The sequence below is a fragment of the Salmo salar genome, chromosome 12, assembly GCF_965601325.2.
Source record: "Salmo salar chromosome 12, fSalSal1, whole genome shotgun sequence".
In the NCBI taxonomy this organism is placed as follows: Eukaryota; Metazoa; Chordata; class Actinopteri; order Salmoniformes; family Salmonidae; genus Salmo; species Salmo salar.
Genome location: NC_138302.1, coordinates 45,930,104 through 45,955,703, shown reverse-complemented (window position 1 = coordinate 45,955,703; position 25,600 = coordinate 45,930,104). Strand labels below are relative to the sequence as shown.

Here is a 25,600-nt window from a genome sequence, read left to right as displayed (position 1 = left end):
ATGTACAGTAACATTTTTTTAATGTTTATTTACCTAGGCAAGTCAGTTTAAGAACAAATTCTTATTTTCAATGACAGCCTATGAACAGTGCGTTTATTGCCTTGGTCAGGGGCAGAACAATACATTTTTACCTTGTCAGCTCAGGGATTTGATCTTGCAACCTCTTGGTTGCTAGTCCAACACTCTAACCCCTAGGCTACCTGCCACCTCATCCTCTGCCTCCGACATTAAAAAAAACGAAGAGCTCTTAGGAAAAATCCAGAGTCTTCCGAACAGCCTTAGGAGACTAAACGTCACAGCCACAAGCCCGTTCATGGCTATGAGCAAGAAAGTGACTGTCAGGAGTAAAATGTACTTGGCATGGGGAGAGTCATTGTGGGAGGTTTTGAAAACCTATGTACTGTGAAGTTAATCGGAATATGTGCCTCATATTATCACATAGGCAGGAGGCCTATATATTATTTCCGCTACAAGACCATGGTGATTGCCTACGGAGCTGTGAAGGGAACGGCACCTCCATACCTTCCGGCTCTGATCAGGCCCTACACCCAAACAAGGGCACTGCGTTCATCCACCACTGGCCTGCTGGCCCCCCTACCTCTGAGGAAGCACAGTTCCCGCTCAGCCCAGTCAAAACTGTTCGCTGCTCTGGCACCCCAATGGTGGAACAAGCTCCCTCACGACGCCAGGACAGCGGAGTCAATCACCACCTTCCGGAGACACCTGAAACCCCACCTCTTTAAGGAATACCTAGGATAGGATAAAGTAATCCTTCTAACCCCCCCCCCCCCTTAAAAGATTTAGATGCACTATTGTAAAGTGGTTGTTCCACTGGATATCATAAGGTGAATGCACCATTTTCTAAGTCGCTCTGGATAAGAGCGTCTGCTAAATGACTTAAATGTAAATGTAAATGTATTATCATATGTGTGTTCTGGTGTAGCCTACATTTATTTATTTTATTTGAAGTTATATTCAAATGTTGTGATATTTGTTCTACTTTTACATTGATGTCTTGAAAATGATATGAAATTCAGGTCTTGTAAGCCCAACAGCTGAGTATGTGTGCATTGGCAAATGGAGGGTGTTCTGCAGTGGCATCTGAAATTGTTGCTGTACACTAGTGTCTAAAAAAATACGTTATAAGAAATGCGGACTTGTGTAAGCCCCGCAGCTAAACTCAAGTATTTGGGCATACTGCAGTGTCGTCTAAAGTGTTTTGAATGAATCAGCACCTTGGAGAGTGCTGTCCATTTCACCACCATAGACAGTAGGCTATTCGACTGTTTAATCTGTCTGCTGCGCTGCTACATTGTGTTTGGGACCCCCCCCCCCCCCCCCCCCCCCCCCCCTCCCGTTTTACAAATGATGCACTCACTGGTCGTTAGAGAGTTGGGTACTACCAACGTATGTCCAGGGGGCATAAGAGGAGATATGTGACTCAAACAGTCACGTGTAATTTTACTGAGGTCATGACTCATTAACTGTATAGAAATACAGTAAGTGAGCTTCAACTTCCAAAAACTTTTACCCTGGTTACTGCCCTGTGTAGGCTATTGGTGTACAGGCTTATTCATCAATATACATATCCTGGACAAAAACAAATTGTGATATGAGCATTTCAATTGCAAACAAAACATATATTTGATTGCAGAGATTTATACAGCCTACCACTGACTGACATTGAAATTGAATGGTTCTGCCACAGATTCTGCTGTCTCCAGCCATAACAGACCACAGCCACGTTTGACCGTTGAATCTTGCGCAGCTCAGCTGCATGCAGCTTGCACTTGGTGTTGTTGCCACAGCAACCACTGAAGATAAATCTGTGCAGGTCTTGATGCTACGGTGCTCGCGCTACTGCATTGAAGGGGAGATAGCAGTCCGACACGGGCAGATGGGACCTCAAGATCCACAGTGACTCACCGACAGGGCGCGACACTAGATAACAAGGGAAGAAGAAATGTGATGGCGATAATCCTCGGTTACCTTGGACCTTGACGGGAAGACACTGGGAAGACCGTCATACGGTGAGCCAGGTTTTTCGTCCTACACTTTCCTATCAAAGGCGAGTGCACATGACTGCGGCGATATGTGATTGTTGGATTAGTCTAATGTAGGCTACTGAATGTAAATGAGGCTTGTTGCAACTGGGTTATATTCAATTTCAATATGCATAACAAATTGTCACACGTAGTATAGGCCTATGTTCTATCTATCAAATACATTTACATTTTCTATTATAGGCCTATAGGTTATTATACATGAGTATAGGTTACATAATATCTGTCATTTATCAGGTGCTTTTATCCAGTGACTTAAAGTCATCTGTGCATACATTTTACGAAGGGTGTTCACAGGAATCGAACCCACTACCCTAACGTTACTAGCACCATGCTATACCAACTGAGCTACAAAGGACCACTATGTCAATGATATTAAGATTGAATTCAAACGAGGCTTTTCAAATACAGCCTACTCCAAATACACAGGGCTGCCATTTGTTTTTCTTGTTGGGAATTATAATGCATTAATTTATGCAACACAACAGGCTAATAAAAACAACCACAGCAACAACAACTTCTGTAAAACATGTTTATGCTGAAATAAATATGTAGCCTATCAATAGGTTAGAATCAGCCTGGTCAGTTTAGTTGCCAAAACTAAATATGGGGTCCATTTTAAAAGGCGTTTTAAAATCTCCTGAAGTGAATATAGTGAAATTATATTGCAACAGGAGTTCCAGAAGCTTGCTTCTGATCAAAACTGGGTGTCGGATTGTACAATTTTGACAGACATGCCCACCTAATTGGAATAGGTTATTGTTTTAAATCTTCATAAGCCTTCATTGGACATGTTTTCAATCACAAAGTAGTAGTTTCATTAGTGCCTAAATTGTTTTAACATGGTTAAATATAAAAAGTTCAATGTCTTAGAGAAATGTCAACTGGTATTTATGTAAATACTTGGACAGGTTTGAAAAATGTATCCCCAATAACTAGAGTATCTAAAACCATAAAACAATGTGTTGGGGGAGAGGGTGGACTCAGTAAACCACTGAATTATTGATTATTTTATTTATAGCAGCATTATATACAACAAGTGAATTTGATGAATGTATACAGGTCCAACAGTACGTCTCACAATGTTGTGAATCAACACGCATCTACAGATGTCGGCTCTTAACTTGATCACTCTTTTGTCGCTGAGGATTTTCCTGCTGCACCAGGAAATTCAAATGAGGAAGTTCAAATGCGGCCTGGGGTGATCTAGCGATTAGGCACGCTACGTTCAGTGCGCACATACAGTATAGGGCTACCATGTTGGCGTGGGTTAGATTCTGTCCCATTCCTTCTGGCACAAATATCTCATTGCCCACGATTGACTTGATTAAGTGAAGACATTTCAAACACGGACAGTCCAGGAATATTTTACCCCCGATCTTGATAAGAAATGACCTTACCAGACACTTATGGATAACACAAATAAGAAACAAATCAAATTATAACAATAGGCTACACCAAATTAGTTTCCATTCATGAAAGTGTCTGGTAAATTGCCACAATAGATTTACCGTGGTATACGAGGAAATCATTTTTTCTATTGTACGGAATGCTTGTCAATTGCTTTTAGTCTGTTCAAAAATTACTAAGTTGTTCTGATAACAACACCAACCAGAGGGCGAACATTTCTTGACAGACTTCGGTTGCAAGTGTAACACGCAGGATATTAACCCGGGTCTCAGCATCTTAGACCATTAGACCCTTGGGCCGAGGGAAGACACTGGTTTTGAAGTTCGCAAGTGGGGTTACCTCATCACGTGACCATGATCGACTCATATCCGGTACGCAAGCAGGGCTAGGTAACACCGACATCTTTTAGGGAGCAGTAATGAGGTGACCAATAATGGTTGCAATGGAGATCAGCTGTGCGGGTGAATTTAGCGGGGATTGATGGTTTAACGAGACATCAGCTGGCATTAATCTAGCACCATCGATGTTTGCAATAAGCCCCTTGTTATTTGACTATATTCCAACAGGCTACATTCTGTAGGGTTACTATTAGCCTATCCATTGTCACAAAATGAAAGGTGTGATTAAGGGCTTGTAAGTAAGCATTTCACAGTAAGGTCTACACCTGTTTTATTTGATTTGTTTGTGTTTCCCTGGCTAAATTGATTTAGGACATCAGTTGATTGACAGATGTAGGCCTACTGTAGAACGATAAACATTTTTCCAGTGTGGATACTCGTGGATGCTCGCCCACGTTTTATAGTTAGGTTATGTATATTTTGTCTATTTAGTTATGGTCTTTGGTGTGGATTGAAAGCCATTCTCATCATTCTCAACATTCTTTGTTAGAAATATTGTTTCAAAGTCCATTGTTTGATGTTAAAGTTTTTAGACAAGAGCCTCTCTCTACACACAGCACATCCAGCATTCCAGCTCTGCAGAGCTGATCCACTGTAACCTGATCTTTTGGGTCCTCGCAGGTTTTTTGTTGTGCGTAATGTGCGTAAATATGTTGTGCGTAAATATGCTGTCTAGGCATTGCATATATTTGGGCTTATTTACCTGACGATAACATTTTGTAGCGCATTTATTAATAGATAGTGTATATAAACCCCCTATATTAAGCATCTCTTAAATAATTATGAATAGATCCACCATTGAGCACAAAAACAACACTTGTTACAGAATACTGTACCTGTATATATGTAATGTCACAATCATTTGGGCTCATTAAATGTTGTTAATGTAGGGCTCATAAGATGTATTTAATATATGGTTAATCAGGCTCAGGTAGCATCAGGTTTTAATTTTCTTGCAGATCAAAGCCCTAATCAAATCCACACATATAATGCTTTTGAATGACACATCCGGTTTTTGTGGGAAATTCCTTGGTTAACCGGGAGAAAAGGGATTGATTCTCAGGATAGACCATTTGTAAAATACAGGGAAAATAATCACCCCGAATACAGACACACACCCATCCACCTTGAACCTCCCTTCATTCCTTTATCATACCAATCTGTCCAATTTAACCTTCTTTAATCCCTACATCCATTAGGACTTCCATCCCTGTTAATCTATCCATATATTTCTATATCCTATTAATTTATCTATCCAGTCATAAGATAATTTTGTATAGCTATATTTTTTAATTAAGACATTTAAGTATGGTTGAAGGGATAAACACTTGGGATAAAATAATGTTTTTAAATGTGTTTTCAACTTCAACAATGCCTCATTGTCTTCTGTGCTCTATTATTACAGTTTGCATATACTGTGGTATTCTAGTAGGAGAGTGTATAAAAGTGTAGTAGGCTAGTCTGAGTGTAGTTATTTGTGATAAAATATGTGTTCTAACTGCCTGATAATCCAAAGTAGTGTAGTCGATATAATATAGCCTTTTTAGCCTTTTTTCTTTACATTTTTTTAAGTTGTGTATTGTTTGTATTGTTAGGTATAACTGCTGTTGGAGCTAGAAACATAAGCATTTCGCTGCACCTGCGATAACATCTACAAAATGTGTACATGACCAATAAAATGTGATTTAATTTTGATTTAATAGCCTACCGCATATTACACATGGCAGAAAAACATTACAAAAATATCAACCTAGATTTAAGATGTCTTTGGTAGAGCAATCGCCTTTGAGTGTGGACAGTATCATGCATACTGGATGGACTGGTTACCTTATGCTACACTCCAAACTTTCTATCCATGAGGCTGCATGCTCCTCAAACAGTGGTCGATGCATGGAGTGAAATAAGTGTTCTTATAAGCCCAAACATTCCTATATGCAATCCTGTGTGAAAGCAGTTTTGATGGTTGCCATTAAAAAGAGGAGGATCCCAGCCTTCTACTGCTACTATATTTATTTCTCAGCTGATAATATTAAGCATTGCTCCGCTAGGGCCTCCCGAGTGGCGCAGCGGTCTAAGGCACTGCATCGCAGTGCTAGATATGTCACTACAGACCCGGGATTGATCCAGGGCTGTATCACAACTGGCTGTGATTCGGGGTCCCATAGGGTGATGCACAATTGGCCCAGCGTCGTCCGAATAAGGGGAGGGTTTGGCCAGGGGGGCTTTACTTGGCTCATCGCGCTCTAGCGACTCCTTGTGGCAGGCCGGGCGCCTGCAGGCTGACCATGGTCATCAGGTGAACGGTGTTTCCAACACATTGGTGCAGCTGGCTTCCGGGTTAAGCGCATAGGTGTTAAGAAGCGCGGTTTGGCAGGTCATGTTTCGGAGGACACATGACTCGACCTTTGCCTCCCAAGTCTGTTGCGGCGATGAGACAAGATCGAAATTGGGGAGAAAAAGGGGGTAATAAAAGATACATACACTACCGTTCAAAAGTTTGCGGTCACTTAGAAATGTCCTTGTTTTTGAAAGAAAAGAAAGAAAGAGTCCATTAAAAGAAAGAGTCCATTTATGTCCATTAAAATAACATCAAATTGATCAGAAATACAGTGTAGACATTGTTAATGTTATAAATGACTATTGTAGCTGGAAACGGCAGATTTTTTATGGAATACCTACATAGGTGTACAGATGCCCATTATCAGCAACCATCCCTCCTGTGTTCCAATGGCACATTGTGTTAGCTAATCCAAGTTTATCATTTTAAAAGGCTTTAGAAGGATCATTAGAAAAACCTTTTGCAATTATGTTAGCACAGCTGAAAACTGTTGTTCTGATTAAAGAAGCAACAAACCTGGGCTTCTTTAGACTAGTTGAGTATCTGGAGCATCAGCATTTGTGGGTTCGATTACAGGCTCAAAATGACCAGAAACAAAGAACTTTCTTCTGAAACTTGTCAGTCTATTCTTGTTCTGAGAAATGAAAGCTATTCCATGCAAGAAATTGCCAAGAAACTGAAGATCTGGTACACCACTGTGTAATTCTCCCTTCACAGAACAGCGCAAACTGTCTCGAACCAGAATAGAAAGAGTGGGAGACCCCGGTGCAAAACTGAGCAACAGAACAAGTACATTAGTGTCTAGTTTGAGAATCAGACGCCTCACAAGTCCTCAACTAGCAGCTTCATTAAATAGTACCCGCAAAACACCAGTCTCAACGTCAACAGTGAAGAGGCGACTCCGGGATTCTGGCCTTCTAGGCAGAGTTGCAAAGAAAAAGCCATATCTCAGACTGGCCAATAAAACGAAAAGATTAAGATGGGCAAATGAACACAGACACTGGACAGACTATTACTGAAGGCTAAATTCAATATTTTATACTTTAAAATATATTTTTTACACCTAAAGGGGTCCTAAAACTCTAAATCAAATAGCTAAATGATATATAACAATTCCATATGTTAGCTAATCCTACATTTCCTAGAAAACAACGCCCAACAGTATAACATCTTTATAAACACTTTGTATTTAGGACAGAAAGTTAATTGCTTTGCCACATTTTTTGCAGTATTACTTTAGTACCTTGTTACTAACAGGATACATGTTTTGGAATATTTTCACTCTGTCAATTAGGTTAGTATTGTGGAGTAACTACGATGTTTTTGATCCATCCTCAGTTTTCTCCTGTCACAGCCACTGTTTTAAAGTCACCATTGGCCTCATGGTGAAATCCATGAGTGGTTTCCTTCCTCTCCGGCAGCTGAGTTAGGAAAGACTCTTATATCTTTGTAGTGACAGGTTGTATTCATACACCATCAAAAGTGTAGTTAATAACTTCACCATGCTCAAAGGGATATTACATTACTACCAATAGGTGCTTTTCTTTGAAAGACATTGGAAAACCTCCCTAGCCTTTGTGGTTGAATCTGTGTTTCAAATTCATTGCTGAACTGACGGACCTTACAGATAATTGTATGTGTGGGGTGCAGAGGTAGTCATTCAAAAATCATGTTAAACCCTATATATGCACACAGAACGAGTCCATGCAACTTATGTGACTTAAGCAAATTTGTACTCTTGAACTTATTTAGGCTTGCCATAACGAAGGGCTGGAATACTTATTGACTCAAGACATTTCAGCTTTTCATTTTTAATAAATCTGTAAAAAATATGAAAAACATAATTCCACTTTGACATTATGGGGTATTAGTGTGTAGGCCAGTGAAAAAAATACTACATTTAATCCATTTTAAATTCAGGCTGTAACACAACAACATTTGAAAAAAGTCAATGCATATGTAACGGGCGTCGTAAGGATTGGACCAAGGTGCAGCGGGAACGTGTATACTCATCTTCTTTATTAATTTAAAAGAAGGGAAAACAAACAAATCACATATACAAAACAATGAACGACACTAAACAGTCCTGTCAGGTGCACAGACACAAAACAGGAGACAACTACCCACAAACCCCCATAGAACAAACACCCCTATACAAAGGACCTTCAATCAGAGGCAACGAGGAACAGCTGCCTCCAATTGAAGGTCAATCAACAAACCCTAAACATAGAAATAGAAAGACTTGACTGAACATGGAAATACACTAACATAGGACGTAGACCAAAAACTCCGGAACACTCTAAACAAACACCCCTCTTACATAAGCACATAGAACAACAAACCCCGAGACACTCTAAACAAACACCCCCTGCCACGTCCTGACCAAACTACAATAACAAATAACCCCTTTTACTGGTCAGGATGTGACAGCATACGAGTGTGAAATGTTCTAGCAGATTATTTGCTGTTTCTTTGTCTACTACAAAAGGCATAAATAGGCTAGCATTAAAAGCAATACTGCTCGACAGGTTGACATTCAATTAAGGATATGGTAGGCCTGACCTGCTTGTGGGTTTATTAGCTTTGCCATATGATAGCCTGTTTACTTTCATTATCGAGATCCATCAAATGTGTCTGTTGGCTATTGTCTTGCTTATAGTTCTATCTCTGGTGAACAGTGATGCCTCACCCACCAGTTAATTTACAACCCACCCTGGATTTATTGTTGCTGATCAGATAGGGAAACACACTATGCTATGTCAGCAAGCGTGTTAATGATTATGCAAAGAACCAAACTGACACCAAGTGGAAATCGTTAAAGGCCACGAGAAGAGCTCCATTTTCTACTGAGTTGAAGTCAATAGAAATCCTGGGGATATGCACACAACACCAGTGGTCTATTTTCTCTGGGTACCTCAAACAGTAGTATCTGTCTCTGTGTGGTAGCATGATATTCACAGTTCCCACAGCATTGGGCAGAGTTAACTGTTGCTGTTTGTCGCTTAGTTTCTCTGTTTCACAAAGAGCTCTGGTGGGATACAATAATGGCCTAGTGAGACTCAATTTCAGTGGCCTAGAGGATTTGATAAAAAAAATTAAAAAAAATACATATAGCCTAGTGTGTTTGTGAAACAATCTTAATATATATATTCTTACATGCTGACCAGACTGCTCGCGCACGTGCGTTCGCCATCGCGAGCATGTTGATTTTGTCCACCCACACTAGACGCGATCAGGACACGCAGGTTGAAATATAAAGAAAACTTATAACCAGCTATATTAATTTGGGGACAGGTCGAAAAGCATTAAACATTCATGGCAATTTAGCTAGCTAGCTTGCTGTTGCTAGCAAATTTTTCCTGAAATGCACAAGGTCCTCTACTCCGACAATTAATCCACAGATAAAAGAGTAAAGTTTGTTTCTAGTAATGTCTCCTCCTTCAGGCTTCTTCTTCTTTGGACTTTATATGGCGGTTGGCAACCAACTTTAAGGTGCATTACCATTACCGACTGGACTGTGGACCTCAGTTCATGTTTCAATCACCCACATAGGTATATGCTCCTAAAAACCAATGAGGAGATGGCACATAGGTATATGCTCCTAAAAACCAATGATGAGATGGGAGAGGCGGGACTTGTAGCGCTTCAAGCGTCACAAATAGAACCAAGTTCTGCTTTTGCAGACGCTCGTGAGCAGTGTGGGTGCAATAATTGAATAACATGTATGTGTAAATCTATTTTATAACACTCTATTTTGTAACACACGCGAGCGGTGTGGTCAGCATGTAAGTGTAGTGGGGTAATCTTTGATGTGTATATTATATATACCTCGCATGCGACTCGTGATAAGACTATGCAATTAATATGTTAACAAAGTATATTAAATAAATTATCTGACTCCATTTAGCATTATAGTAAAACCATGTGCAATCAAGTATTATGCGTTTAGCTGACTAAGATCAAGGGAGGGTCATGAGAAGCAAATATCAAAGCAAGTATTATTAAAAAAAAAAAATTATAATATTATTTAACTTTTTTTAAATTAATGGATTCAAATACAAGCGATAAAGCTTAAGTTACAAGGCAGTACTGACAATAACAAAGCATCATTCTAGGCATATACTGTAGATCCTAAGGTCAACTTACAAGACCAAGCACTCAATGAGGCCATAAGGAAACAGGAAAACGCTTATCCAGAGGCGGCGCTCCTAGAGGTTGAGGACTTTAATGCAGGAAAACTTAAATCCGTTTTACATAATTTCTACCAGCATGTTAAATGTGCAACCAGAGGAAAAAAATTCTAGACCACCTTTACTCTATACACAGAGACGCGTACAAAGCTCTTCCTCGCCTTCCATTTGGCAAATCTGATCATAATTCTATCCTCCTGATTCCTGTTTACGAGCTAAATCTAAAGCAGGTAGCACTAGTGACTCTGTCAATAAAGAAGTGGTCAGATGACGCAGATGCTAAGCTACAGAACTGTTTTGCTAGCACAGACTGGAATATGTTCCGTGATTCTTCCAATGGCATTGAGGAGTGCACCACATCAGTCACTGGCTTCATCAATAAGTGCATCGATGACGTCGTCCCCACAGTGACCGTACGTACATACCTCAACCAGAAGCCATAGATTACAGGCAACATCCTCACTGAGCTAAAAGTTAGATCTGCTGCTTTCAAGGAGCGGGACTCTAACCTGGACGCTTATGAGAAATCCCGCTATGCACTCAGATTAACCATCAAACAGGCAAAGCGGCAATACAGGACTAAGATTGAATCATACTACACCGGCTCCGATGCTCGTCGGATGTGTCAGGGCTTGCAAACTATTACAGACTACAAAGGGAAGCACAGCCGTGAGCTGCCCAGTGACACGAGCGTACCAGACAAGCTAAATTACTTCTATGCTCGCATCGAGGCAAGCAACACTGAAGCATGCATAAGAGCATCACCTTTTCCAGACGATTGTGTGATCACGCTCTCCACAGCCGATGTAAGACCTTTAAACAGGTCAACGTTCCCAAGGCCGTGGAGCCAGATGCATTACCAGGACGTGTACTCCGAGCATGCGCTGACCAACTGGCAAGTGTCTTCACTGACATTTTCAACCTGTCCCTGACTGAGTCTGTAATACTAACATGTTTCAAGCAGACCACCATTGTCTCTGTGCCCAAGAACACTAAGGTAACCTGACTAAATGACGACTGACCCGTAGCACTCACGTCTGTAGCCATGAAGTGCTTTGAAAGGCTGGTCATGACTCACATTAACACCATTATCCCAGAAACCCTAGACCCACTCCAATTTTCATACCGCCCCAACAGATCCACAGCTGATGCAATCTCTATTGCACTCTACAATGCCCTTTCCCAGCTGGGCAAAAGGAAAACCTACATGAGAGTGCTATTCATTGACTACAGCTCAGCGTACAACACCATAGTGCCCTCAAAGCTTATCACTAAGCTAAGGACCCTGGGACTAAACACCTCCCTCTGCAACTGGATCCTGGACTTCCTGACGGGCCTGCCCCCAGGTGGTAAGGGTAGGTAACAACACATCTGCCATGCTGATCCTCAACACGAGGACCCCTCAGCAAAGCATGCTCAGTCCCCTCCTGTACTCCCTGTTCACCCATGACTGCATGGCCAGGCACGACTCTAACACCATCATTCATTTTGCCAACGGCACAACAGTGAAAGTTACTGATCACCGACAATGATGAGACAGCCTATAGGGAGGAGGTCAGAGACTTGGCCGTGCGGTGTCAGGATAACAACCTCTGCCTCAGCGTGATCAAGACAAAGGAGATGATTGTGGACTACAGGAAAATGAGGACCAAGCACACCCCCATTCTCATCGACGGGGCTGTAGTGGAGCAGGTTGAGAGTGTCAAGTTCCTTGGTGTCCACATCACCAACTAACTAACATGGTCCAAACACACCAAGACAGTCATGAAGAGGGCACGACAAAGCCTATTCCCACTCAGGAGACTGAAAAGATTTGACAAGTGTCCTCAGATCCTCAAAACGTTCTACAGCTTCACCATCGAGAGCATCCTGACTGGTTGCATCACTGCCTGGTATGGCAACTGCTCAGCCTTAGACCGCAAGGCACTTCAGAGGGTAGTGCGTTCTGCCCAGTACATCACTTTGGCCAAGCTCCATGCCATCCAGGACCTCTACATCAGGCGGTCAGAGGAAGGCCCTAAAAATTCTCAAAGACAACAGCACTTAAAGTTGACCGGGGCAACTCTAGCAGGGCAGAAATTTGACGAACTGGCTTGTTGGAAAGGTGGCATCCTATGACTGTGCCACGTTGAAAGTCACTGAGCTCTTAAGTAAACCCATTCTACTGCCAATGCTTGTCTATGAAGATTGCATGGCTGTGTGCTTGATTGTAAACACCTGTCAGAAATAGCCGAATCCACTCATTTGAAGGGGTGTCCATATGCTTTTGTATATATAGTATATATTATATTTTTGCTGTTGGGAAGAGAACAGGAAGTCATGCAGAAAAATATCTTGGTAGGGCACGGCTATGTATGTTTGTGCACATGGAAGTCAGCTATTTATGTTTACTATAGATTAATGAGGCAATACAAATGTGATGTGACTAAAATAAAATTACATTTAGTTGACTAAAATGGCCCACTGTTTTCATTTTGACAATAACTAGACTAAATGTTTATTGAAATGACAAAAATGTGACTAAGACTTGATGACATTTTTGTAAAAATAACCAGGTTTCTATCCAACCATTTAATGTGGACGTATTACCTGAAGAATGAAAAAAGTAACGACCGGGCTGATGGAAACAGGATATGCCACTACAAATATACAAATGCAGATAGACAGTTTGTTTGTTCGACATGGTCGGACCTTTTTGTGTCAGTTAAATTAATTATGCGAGAAATGGCGTTGATAAGGAAGTATTGATATAATAACCATCATGTCGAAGTAAACTTGGAGTCATGCAACGATATGTTGTGTGGTCCTCCCACTATCACTTGTGGAAAGCATGCAGTTTATTAGGCTACAGATTAAATAAATTATGATGAACTTCACAGGGTGGTGAAAGTGCATGGTGACACGCTTGATTCTCCTTTCCAATAAATATCCATGGTCTTATTCTGGTGGCCTGATGAATGATACCTAGCTTCCGTTTGACAAATAAAAATAATCTTACTCTTATCCATAATAATCTCATCACGTAGGTAGCCTACCCACAACGTAGCTGCAAACTGTTGGCTAGAGCGCATATGAAAATGCTATCGAAACTTTTATTTTTCATTCAGTACATAGGAATTTAACTGCAAAAGTTATTTTTATGTGCACTACGTTGTTTACGCACAGCCTTTTATCCGCAATATGTCCGTTTTTTGGAAACACATCTCTGGTGAGAAAATGCACATATTGTTTTATACAGATTTTAGAATATTCGCATGAAAATCCTTCTCCAATTGAATGGAAACCTAGCTATTGACTAAGACTAGACTAAATCTAGAAAAAGTGCCAAAATGAACACTGCACCACAGTAGGGTCAATATTCCTTCCTTCCCAGTAGGGTCAGATTTCCCTTTCTTTCCGGTTGGCTCAGAGTTCCCTTCCTTCCCGGTAGGGTCAGAGTTCCACTCCTTGGTTCTGGTACCTGGACTGCTGCCTTAGAACAGCAGAGAACCGGGGCCCTAGTACTAAGTCCACAGTCCCCTGCACTAGCAACCTCTAAGTTTGCTGCTCTGTCAGGCCATAGGTGTCCCACCCAGCCCTGCTCGGATCGCGGCCTCCTGGATTATCGGGTATACAGCTCCCTATCCCGCCAGGCTAGGCCCTAAATTAGCTGCCCCGTTTTTGCAGGTCTGCAGTTTCTTGCCCTGCTCAGATCTCAGACCTCTGCAATAGTTGGTAGACAGTCGCCTAGCCCAACAGATTTAGGGCCTCCTGCCCTACAAGGCCCAGAGTTCGCTGCGCTAGACTCACTGTCTCCAGACATAGTAAACCTGCAGCCCCTAGCCTGCCAGGCTTTCAGCCTCCTGCTCTACTAGGCAAGTTACATGTGCTAGGTTCTCAGTCCTCAGCCCTTTTAGGCCCTTAGTCCCTAGCACTTGGTCCTCAGTCTCCAGCTATACTAGGTCTGCTGTCTCCAGCACTAAGCGTTCCTCAGTCCCTAGCCCAGGTGGGTCCTGCCCGGCTAGGCTCAGAGTTACCAGTTCCTCCTGTAGGCCCAGAGCTCTACCACTCTCCTAACTCTCAGCCAGTTTCCCTGTCAGGCCCAGAGCCAGTTTCCCTGTCAGGTTCAGAGTCGCTTTCCTGTCAGGCCCTAAATTATCAGCACTAGGCTCCCAGCCCTCAGCCGTTCTATACTGAACAAAAATATAAACGCAACAATTTCAAAGATTTTACTGAGCTACAGTTCATATAAGGAAATCAGTCAATTGAAATAAATTTAGTAGGCCCTAATCTATGAATTTCAAATTATTGGGAATGCAGATTGTCACATCCTGATCTGTTTTACCTGTCTTTGTGAATGTCTCCACCCACCTCCAGGTGTCGCCCATCTCTCCCATTATCCTCAGTGTATTTATACCTGTGTTCTCTGTTTGTCTGTTGCCAGCTCGTTTTGTTTTGTCAAGCAGTTTTCTAGTTTTCCCGGTTTTGACCATTCTGCCTGCCCTGACCCTGATCCTGCCTGCCGTTCTGTACCATGTCACACCACCCTGGATTACTGACCTCTGCCTGCCCTCAGCCTGCCTGCCGTTCTGTACCTTTCGGACTCTGCTCTGGATTACTGACATCTGCCTGCCCTTGACCTGTCATTTTTGCCTGCACCACCGTTTTTGTAATAAACTTTTGGTACTTCGAAACTGTCTGCTTCTGGGTCTGCTTCTGAGCCTTGACACAGATATGCATCTGTTGGTCACAGATACCTTTAAAAAAGGGGGCGTGGATTAGAAAACCAGTCAGTATCTGGTGTGACCACCATTTGTCTTATGCAGCACGACACATTTCCTTAGCATAGAGTTGATCAGTCTGTTGATTGTGGCCTGTGGAATGTTGTCTACTTCAATGGCTGTGCGAAATTGCTGGATATTGGCCGGAACTGGAACACGCTGTCTTACACATCAATCCAGAGCATCCCAAACACGCTCAATGGGTGACATGTCTGAGTATGTAGGCCATGGAAGAACTGGGACATTTTGAGTTTACAGGAATTGTGTACAGATCCTTGCGACATGGGCATTATCATGCTGAAACATGAGGTGATGGCAGCGGCTGAATGGCACGACAATGGGCCTCAGGATCTCGTCACGGTATCTTTGTTCATTCAAATTGCCTTTGTTAACAAAGCCATTGTGTTCGTTGTCCGTAGTGTATGGCTGACCATACCATAACCCAACCGCCACCATGGGGCACTCTGTTCACAATGTTGATATCATAGAAGGCTATACTAGTGCTGGGCTACAAGTTCCCTGCTCAGCTAGGTTTGCAGCATCCCGCCATACCTGGCTTGCAGTCCTCAGCCTTAGTAGTAGGTTCCAAGTCCCCTGCCCTGTCAGGCTCTTGGCTTCCTGCACTGCTCGGCCCTCAGCCCCCTGACCTGGGGGACCCATTGTTCCCTGACCCAGGGGGCCTGCTGTCTTCAGTTCTGGGGGGCCGCCCGCCTCCTGCACTCCGGCTCTTGCACCTGGGAAACCACCTGATCTCGTCTCTGGGCCCCAGCCGGCCCCTGCCTCCAGAACTCTGATGAGCCTCACCCAGGGGTCCCCATCTGCTCCACCATGGGAGCCATTGCTTTCAGCAGTGGTGAATGAGTCACCAACCTCAGCAGAGGTCAATGAGCTGCTAACGAAAGTTGTGGCCGGCATGCCACTATCCTCCACCACAGCATGCGAGCCACCGTCTCCAGCCTTGGCCATCCTCCGGCATTGTACTCATTGCCCACGAAAGGGGCCTACTGGCCCTACAGTAACTGAGTTTGAGAATCCTCTGCCACACCCGTGGCATGTTTTTTATTTTACTTATTTAACCTTTATTTAACTAGGCAAGTCAGTTCTTACAGCTCCTTAAGGATAGGGGGCAGTATTGACAATTTCGGAAAAAATATGTGCCCATATTAAACTGCCTCCTACTCAAACTCAGAAGCTAGGATATGCATATTATTAGTAGATTTGGATAGAAAACACTCTGAAGTTTCTAAACCGTTTGAATGGTGTCTGTGAGTATAACAGAACTCATATGGCAATCAAAAACCTGAGAGAAATCCTACCAGGAAGTGGAAATCTGGATGCATGGGCTCTCTTCAAGTCGTTTCCTATTGAATACACAGTGACGTAGTTAGTGTGCACTTCCTACGGCTTCCACTAGATGTCGACAGTCTTTACAAAGTTGTTTGAAGCGTCTACGATGAACAGAGACCGAATGAGAAGGAGGGGAAGTTGTTGAGGCAGGGGATGACATCACTTCTTGGCGCGCGTTTATGAGAATGGATCCTCCGTTCCAAAACCTTTTTCAAGACACAGGAACCGTCCGGTTGAAATATTACTGAATCTTCACGTTCTGAAGGCCCTAAAGATTGATGTTTTACAACGTTTGACATGTTTGAACGAACGTAAATACAACTTTTTTTTACTTTTCGTCGCGACATCGTACGCGCGCTTCCTACATTTGGAGTAGGTAAGGGAATATTTCTAATGCAATGTATGATTTTAGATGACTTCAAGATGGCGGCTATCTGTATAGCCTAGTGTATTTTTCTGAGCTCAGTACTCAGATTATTGCAAAGAGTGCTTTCCATGTGAAGCTTTTTTGAAATCTTTCATAGCGTTTGCATAAAGGAGATGTTCATCTATAATTCTTTGAATGACAGTTTAATTTTGTATCAACATTTATGACAAGTATTTTTGTAAATTGTGGCGCTGATTCACCGGCAGTATTTGAGGGAAAATATTTTCTGAATGTCACGCGTCGATGTAAAATGCTGTTTTTATATATAAATATGAACTTTATCGAACAAAAAATTGATGTATTGTGTAACATGATGTCCTAGGAGTGTCATCAGATGAAGATCGTCAAAGGTTAGTGCTGCATTTAGCTGTGTTTTGGGTATTTGTGATGCATGCTAGTTGCTTGGAAAATGTGGTTATTTTTGTCGATGTACTCTCCTAACATAATCTAATGTTTTTCTTTCGCTGTAAAGCCTTTTTGAAATCGGACAACGTGGTTCGATTCAGGAGAAGTGTATCTATAAAATGGTGTAAAATAGTCCTATGTTTGAGAAATAGAAATTATTAGATTTGGTTTTGAATATGGCGCTCTGATTTTTTCACTGGCTCTTGATCCCGCTAACGGGATCGGAGCGGCAAGAGGTTTTAACCCCTTTACGTGCACTGGAGCTGTCACCATCCTGGCCCCCATTATTCTCTAAAGTGACACTGGCTATCAGCTCCCCCTGTAGTTCGGCCAGACCAACGCAAGGACTGGATCCCACCTTGTATCCCTGCTCTGCCGATCTGTCCTGTCTGTCCTGCCGGATAGGACTAGGCGCTAGGGGTGTGATGGTAATTGAATAACCATGTAACTGATGGTTATTGATGAAGACCGTCATGAAAATACAATAACTGTCTAAACCGTTTAAATAGGCACATATTCAAAGTGGATGGCCCTTGATAATGTCCCAATTTCAATATCTGGGGAATAATCAGATTTTCACAAGCCCATGAATCTCTCACCTGAATCGCCACCATCTTTTATGGTCCATCATGTCTTGTCCATTTTCCGACCAGTACATCTGCAGCATGAGAGAAGTTTGTACGGGATCTCTCTCCATGCTCTCTCCATGTGGACTCATGTTGCACTGCTGAGAGAAATGGCATAAGAGAAAAGTCAGTTGATAGCTTCGACTGGATGCTGTGTACAGGTTAATGGGTCGGACTCAGGTTTCAATGTAGAAGTGGTGAAGGACCATAGTGAACGCCATTGTCGCCATTACTTCAGCCGGTTAGAGGGCGTGAGGCTCAAACTGTTCTTGGTCAAATGAACCCTTCCATGCATCTAGATACCATCTGTGGTCACCTTCGCCATAACCTTGAGAGTGGACAGAACAGAACAGTTTAGTTTATGGCATTTCTGATTCAGGAAGTCCAGACAAATTATTCACTGTATGACAAATTATTACTACTACCAATATTCTTAAAACAGATTTGTAAGACAAACGTCAAAGAGAATAACAACACACAGTTGAAACCCTTTTTTTATTGGCTAATACTCCCCTATCATCTTGGCGATCTCACCGCAGAGTTACAGGGTCAGGAAGTTAGATGGCTAATCCTTAGGGAGAAATCCCGACCACTTAGCAGACCCAATCTGGTGAGATTTGTATTGAAGCAAGACAATAACAAAACAAAACAAGAACAGCATTACACTTCTTCATACAAAACTCGTTATCCTCCTTTGGACACATGACTCACATCATGATTCATGCGTTCCAAAAAAACAACAACAATTCTGATTAAATAAATAATAAACAAATCAGAATAACAAATACACCCTTGATAAATCCATAAGGAATTAGACTAGAGACAGGTGTCCCTCATTCAGGGGCAGAGCTCTCTCTCTGTCCTTCTTGTGGTCCAAATCACACATAGGACTATCTGATAAATTATGAACTTCTTCCTAATTATTAGTGTTTACATATTACATTTAAATCTCACCCAATGTCTCTAGCCTTTCTATTGAGGATGATCAGGCCTTACCAGAAAGTCAGAACAGAGGTCAGAGGTCATTCAACCCCATTAACCTGTTAGGGCTAGGGGGCAGCATTGACACGGCTGGATAAAAAACATACCCGATTTAATCTGGTTACCACTCCTACCCAGTAACTAGAATATGCATATACTTATTACATATGGATAGAAAACACCCTAAATTTTCTAAAACTGTTTGAATGGTGTCTGTGAGTATAACAGAACTCAAATGGCAGGTCAAAACCTGAGAGATTCCTTTACAGGAAGTGGCCTGTCTGACCATTTCTTGAACTTCTTTTCCATCTCTATCATTTACTAAGGATCTCTGCTCTAACGTGACACTTCCCACGTCGTCCATAGGCGCTCAGAGCCCGGGAAAAAACAGAATGTCGTCATTCCAGCCCCAGGCTGAAACACATTATCGCCTTTCTCAAGTGGCCGATCAAGGGACACGGGCTTATGCGCGTGACCCCGACCGCCCCCGCCTTTGGGATTTTTTCCTCTGTTTGCCGAAAAGGAGATTCCCTGTCGGAATATTATCGCTTTTCTACGAGAAAAGTGTCGTAAAAATTGATTTTAAACAGCGGTTGACATGCTTCGAAGTACGGTAATGGAATATTTAGAATTTTATTGTCACGAATTGCGCCATGCGCGTGACACTTCTTTACCATTCGGATAGTGTCTGGAACGAGTATAACAGAACTCATATGGCAGGCAAAAACCTGAGAAGATTCCATACAGGAAGTGACCTGTTCTTGTTCATCTTGGCTCTTTTTATTGAAGACTGAGGATCTTTGCTGTAACGTGACACTTCCTACGGCTCCCATAGGCTCTCAGAACCCGGGAAAAAGCTGAATGATATCGAGGCAGCCTCTGGCTGAAACACATTATCGCCTTTGGTAAGTGGCCGATCAGAGGACAATGGGCTTAGGCGCGTGCACGAGTCGACCCCATGCTTTATTTTCTTTCGTCTTTTTACCTAAACGCAGATTCCCGGTTGGAATATTATTGCTTTTTTATGAGAAAAATTGCATAAAAATTGATTTTAAACAGCGGTTGACATGCTTCGAAGTACGGTAATGGAATATTTAGAAATGTTTTGTCACGAAATGCGTCGTGCTCGTCACCCTTCTTTACCATTCGGATAGTGACTTGAACGCACGAACAAAACCCGCTGTTTGGATATAACTATGGATTATTTGGGACCAAACCAACATTTGTTATTGAAGTAGAAGTCCTGGGAGTGCATTCTGACGAAGAACACCAAAGGTAATAAAATTTTTCTTATAGTAAATCTGACTTTGGTGAGTGCTAAACTTGCTGGGTGTCTAAATAGCTAGCCCTGTGATGCCGGGCTATCTACTGAGAATATTGCAAAATGTGCTTTCACCAAAAAGCTATTTTAAAATCGGACATAGCGAGTGCATAGAGGAGTTCTGTATCTATAATTCTTAAAATAATTGTTATGTTTTTTGTGAACGTTTATCGTGAGTAATTTAGTAAATTCACCGGAAGTTTGCGGGGGGTATGCTAGTTCTGAACGTCACATGCTAATGTAAAAAGCTGTTTTTTGATATAAATATGAACTTGATTGAACAAAACATGCATGTATTGTATAACATAATGTCCTAGGGTGTCATCTGATGAAGATCATCAAAGGTTAGTGCTGCATTTAGCTGTGGTTTGGGTTTATGTGACATTATATGCTAGCTTGAAAAATGGGTGTCTGATTATTTCTGGCTTGGTACTCTGCTGACATAATCTAATGTTTTGCTTTCGTTGTAAAGCCTTTTTGAAATCGGACAGAGATAAAGGAGAGTCTTATCTTTAAAATGCTGTGAAATAGTCATATGTTTGAAAAATTGAAGTTTTTGTATTTTAGAGGAGTTTGTATTTCGCGCCACGCCCATCATTGGATATTGGAGCAGGTGTTCCGCTAGCGGAACGTCTAGATGTAAGAGGTTAAAATGGTGTAAAATAGTCATATGTTTGAAAAATTGAAGTTTTTGTATTTTTGAGGAATTTATCATTCGCGCCACGCCCATCATTGGCTATTGGAGCAGGTGTTCCGCTAGCGGAACGTCTAGATGTAAGAGGTTAACTTTTGGCATGTCAGTCAGGCAGAAATTGAGAAAAATTTACCCTAGCCTGAAGAAGCTTGCAATCTTATCATTTTGACCAGTTGCATTGACATATGTGACTGGCCGCCTTGATTCGGTCTTATGTAGCAAAATTTGAAATTGTGTTATTTACATTGGATTAAAGCAGAGACACAGAGCTACAAACCGGTACATCATACACTGCATTTGAGGAACAATGGTAAAGTAATTCTGCTTTGAAAGTTGATGAACTTGTAACCTCCCTTTTGAGAAAATGGCCTTTGAATGTTTTGGTACACCTACCTAAGCAAGGATATGCATATTCTTAGTACCATTTGAAAGGAAATACTTCGAAGTTTATGGAAATGTGAAAGGAATGTAGTAGAATATAACACGATAGATCTGGTAAAAGATAATACATAGAAAAAACCAACTGTTCTTTTGTAATTATTTTGTACCATCATCTTTGAAATGCAAGAGAAAGGCCATAATGTATTATTCCAGCCCAGGTGCAATTTCGATTTTGGCCACTAGATGGCATCAGTCTATGTGCAAAGTTTTAGACTGCTCCAATGAACCATTGCATTTCTGATCAATGTTTTGTATCAAGATTGCCCAAATGTGCCTAATTTGTTTATTAATAACTTTTCATGTTCAAAATTGTGCACTCTCCTCAAACAATAGCATGGTATTCTTTCACCGTAATAGCTACTGTAAATTGGACAGTGCAGTTAGATTAACAAGAATTTAAGCTTTCTTACAGTATCAGATATGTCTATGTCCTGGGAGATGTTCTTGTTACTTACAACCTCATGCTAATCGCATTAGCCTACGTTAGCTCAACCGTCCCATGGAAGGGACACCGATCCCGAAGAAGTTTAACACTTTTTTGGTCACTACATGATTCCATATGTTATTTCATAGTTTTGATGTCTTCACTATTATTATACAATGTAGAAAATAGTAAATAGTAAAGAAAAAACCCTGGAATGAGTAGGCGTGTCCAAACTTTTGACTGGTACTGTATGTGCACAGGAGGCAACAGCTTAGACCGCTAGATCGTCCTAGGCCTCTACTGTGTGGTTTTTATACTTGTTTTTGTTTCCCAAATGTTCACTGACAAATATTCGTTTGTGTTCTTTCCACAGAGGAGTGACTGTGCTGCTGTACCAGTGTCCTGAGAATACCAATACTGGCAATACCACTAACCCTCTCTAGCTTGATTGTTCGACGACCACTCACACAAGATTTCCTGACGGATATAATCCAATTCATCCCTCCATATTTTGGATATTCCGATCGAGGCAATAGTGGCACAGGGAAATTTCAAAATGGTTCCAGCTCCCTGTCCACTTGTGTATGTTTTCTGTTTACGCACTTTACACATCACAGGGACTTTCAAAACCAGTAGGTTCTCTCAGTAAATTGTTGGAATGGTTTTGTCATTGGAAACTCTTCTGCAGATCTGAATTTGTACCAAATCTGCAGACAGACATTGTATGTGCAGGGTAACCATGAGAGCATTGCATTGTGTGATAGCAGTAGATAACTGCAAAAGAACCCCTCTGATCCGAAGTCTGCCTGCACTACGTTAGGGTAGGGACCAGACCAAACCTGTCTTCCCCAATCCTATGCCCTCAAACACTAATTTAGCACTATACTGTACATCGATGTGAAAGTAAAACCAATCAGCATGCTCAACTGTGACTATACGAACTCAGTTATTTAGGGTATTCAGGACCAGACAAAAATATATATCAGGGCCTGATTGTTCTCTGTGCAACGTAGGTGTCAATATTTGCGAAGTAATACCGTATGTGAATGTATTTTTACTGTGAAAAGGTGTAAAAAAAGTATATTTGTGCCATCATATCAGTGTCTTAAATCATTATTCTTACCCCACTTCTTGTGAGCTATAATGTGGACAATAACAAATAATAGTCTAAAAATAACATTCACTATCTTCACACTTGAGAAAAAATCATACAAATCTTGAATCAGGGACAAAACTTTACCGGCAGCTGCTGTTGAATCAGTACAGGGTGACGCCTTGGAACATTTAGACTCACCATTCCTGGTTAGCGCTGCTGCATCAGCACCTGCATTCCTGGCAGTCTGGGCATTCCGCCCTCCCTTGCCTCTCTCAGGATGAACCGAAAGTTGGAGAAGTTGGACTTGGTGACGGACCAGTGCTGCCAGCCTCTGGTCTACACCGTGGAGGAGCTGGAGTGCAAGATTTGCTATAACCGCTACGACACACGCACCCGCAAGCCCAAGGTGCTGGGCTGCCTCCACCGCGTCTGCGCCAAATGCCTGAAGAAGATTGTGGAGAACTCGTCCCCCAGCATCGTCAGCTGCCCCTTCTGCCGCCACGAGACGCACGTGCCCTACGAGGAGATCTGGCTGCTGCAGGACGACAGCAACATCCTGGCCATCCTCACCTATCAGGACCGGGCCAGGAAGAGTGGCGGTTCCATCACCCCTGGCGGGGAGGTACTGCTCACCCCAAGCAGCCTGAATGGGAGCGGAGGTGGAGGGGACGGCTGTGGTGGTGATTCTGGGGGTGACTGCGTCACAACCGGTGAGCAGTCGCATAGCTCCTCCGACTGCCTGGTCATCACTATCATGGAGGTGCCGGGCGAATCGCAGTCATCGGACTCTATGAGCATGCTCAATATGGTGCGCCTGTACCGGCCCGCAAGCCTGGCCTCGCTGCCCTGCAACATGCCCTTGCAGAAGTGCAGCGCTTGGACCTCGCGCAACTTTCCCAGCTTCCTAATCGGTGTCCTGTGTCTGGTCTTCTTCTCGTCGCTGCCGCTGGGCATCTACCTGCTGATGATCCAGCAGCTCACCCTGGGCGTCATCCTGGTCAGCCTTGTGCCCTCCACCCTAGTTCTGTGTGTGTTCTACGGCTTCTGTCAATGCCTTTGCCATGAGATCATGCAGTCCATAGCTACATAGTCATGCCCCCACTTTACTCCCCTCCCCTACTCGACCCCCTAATACCAATGTATGTCTGTCTACCTGTGGATATGACATAGCGAGACCTGTAAAAGACCAAACCAAATCACTGATGCATATCTACCGTGCCGTGAAAAAGTATTTTCTCCCTTTCTGATTTAACCCTACTTTTGCATATTTTTGATACTGAATGTTATCAGATCTACAACCAAAACCTAACATTACATAAAGGGAACCTGAGTGAACAAATAACACAACAATTACATATTTATTTCATAAACAAAGTAATTGCCCCTTTACACTCAATAACTGGTCGTGCCACCTTTAGCTGCAATGACTCCAACCAAACGCTTCCTGTAGTTGTTGATCAGTTTCTCACATCGCTGTGGAGGAATTTTGGCCCACTCTTCCATGCAGAACTGCTGTAACTCAGCGACATCATATGTGGGTTTTCAAGCATGAACTGCTTGTTTAAAGTCCTGCCACATCTCAATTGGGATTAGGTCTGGACTTTGACTAGGTCATTCCAAAACTTCAAATGTATTGCTTTTAGCCATTTTCATGTAGACTTGATTGTCTGTTTTGGATCATTGTCTTGCCCCATGGCCCAGCTGCTCTTCAGCTTCAGCTCACAGACAGATGGCCTGACATTCTCCTGTAGAATTATCTGATACAGAACAGAATTCATGATTCCTTCTTTTAAGGCAAGTCATCCAGGTCCTGACGCAGCAAAGCATCCCCAAACCATCACACTACCATGCTTGGCCGTTGGTATGAGGTTCTTACGGTGGAATGCAGTGTTTGGTTTTTGCCAGGCATAATTGGACCCATGTCATCCAAAAAGTTGACTCAAGTTTGGCAAAAAGCACCTGGAAGATGGATGATCAAGACTCTTGGAATAATGTTCTATGGACAGATGATTCAAAAGTGTAAGGGGGCAAATACTTTTTCACTGCAGTGTATATCCCCTCTCCTTTGTAAAATACACCCCTACCCACCCCTTTCGTTCTTATTTCCCACTTCAGATAATACCAGCACTAAAACGAAAAATTCAGAGTGATCACTTGGATTTGGATGTAGGGCTTTCCGCTGGAACATTCGAGACAAGCCAACCTGTGCAACGCCCACAGCCTGATGAATGGTTTTCTAATTACACAGCTCAACCTGCATCAGATTTCTGTTGTTTGTGTTCATACGGCTCACCGGAATGGGCTTTAGTTATTGTGACGATCACTAAACTGTATTGTTCAAAAAGAATACGACCCTCTCATGTTCTATTATGGCAGTGACTGCACATACACTGTTAACCTTATCATGGTAGAATACCTATCTGCTCGACCTATGGGCAACGGACTATGAAAACCCATAGTTTTAAGGATGTATTCAGACATACAGCACAGTCTCCATGTATACTGTTGAAGTTCCTAGTTGCCTTTGTAAGGCATGTCTGTCTGTGCCCCTGCAGTAACTTAACGTTGTAATATGAACTTGTCTGTGTTATTGCATTTGGAATGGACAAACCGCCTAACGCCTAAACTGTTACTAGATATTTCAATAAAGACTAAAGACACTTTTGTGATCTTTGCCAT

General features: G+C 42.3%; 1 protein-coding gene across 1 annotated transcript; it reads left to right on the top strand.

The window, feature by feature from the left end:
• The first annotated feature begins 1,803 nt into the window (after positions 1–1,803).
• Positions 1,804–25,582, top strand: LOC145859505 (E3 ubiquitin-protein ligase RNF182). Its single transcript, XM_082959002.1, has 2 exons — positions 1,804–2,030; positions 22,199–25,582. Exon 2 carries the CDS (start codon positions 23,199–23,201, stop codon positions 24,009–24,011), a length of 813 nt encoding a protein of 270 aa, XP_082815128.1. The 5' UTR covers positions 1,804–2,030; positions 22,199–23,198; the 3' UTR covers positions 24,012–25,582.
• The last annotated feature ends 18 nt before the right edge of the window (positions 25,583–25,600 follow it).

What these genes read in the sequence shown, in the direction of transcription:
- LOC145859505 (XM_082959002.1), top strand. Translation starts at nt 23,199, where the DNA reads ATGAACCGAAAGTTGGAGAAGTTGGACTTGGTGACGGACCAGTGCTGC.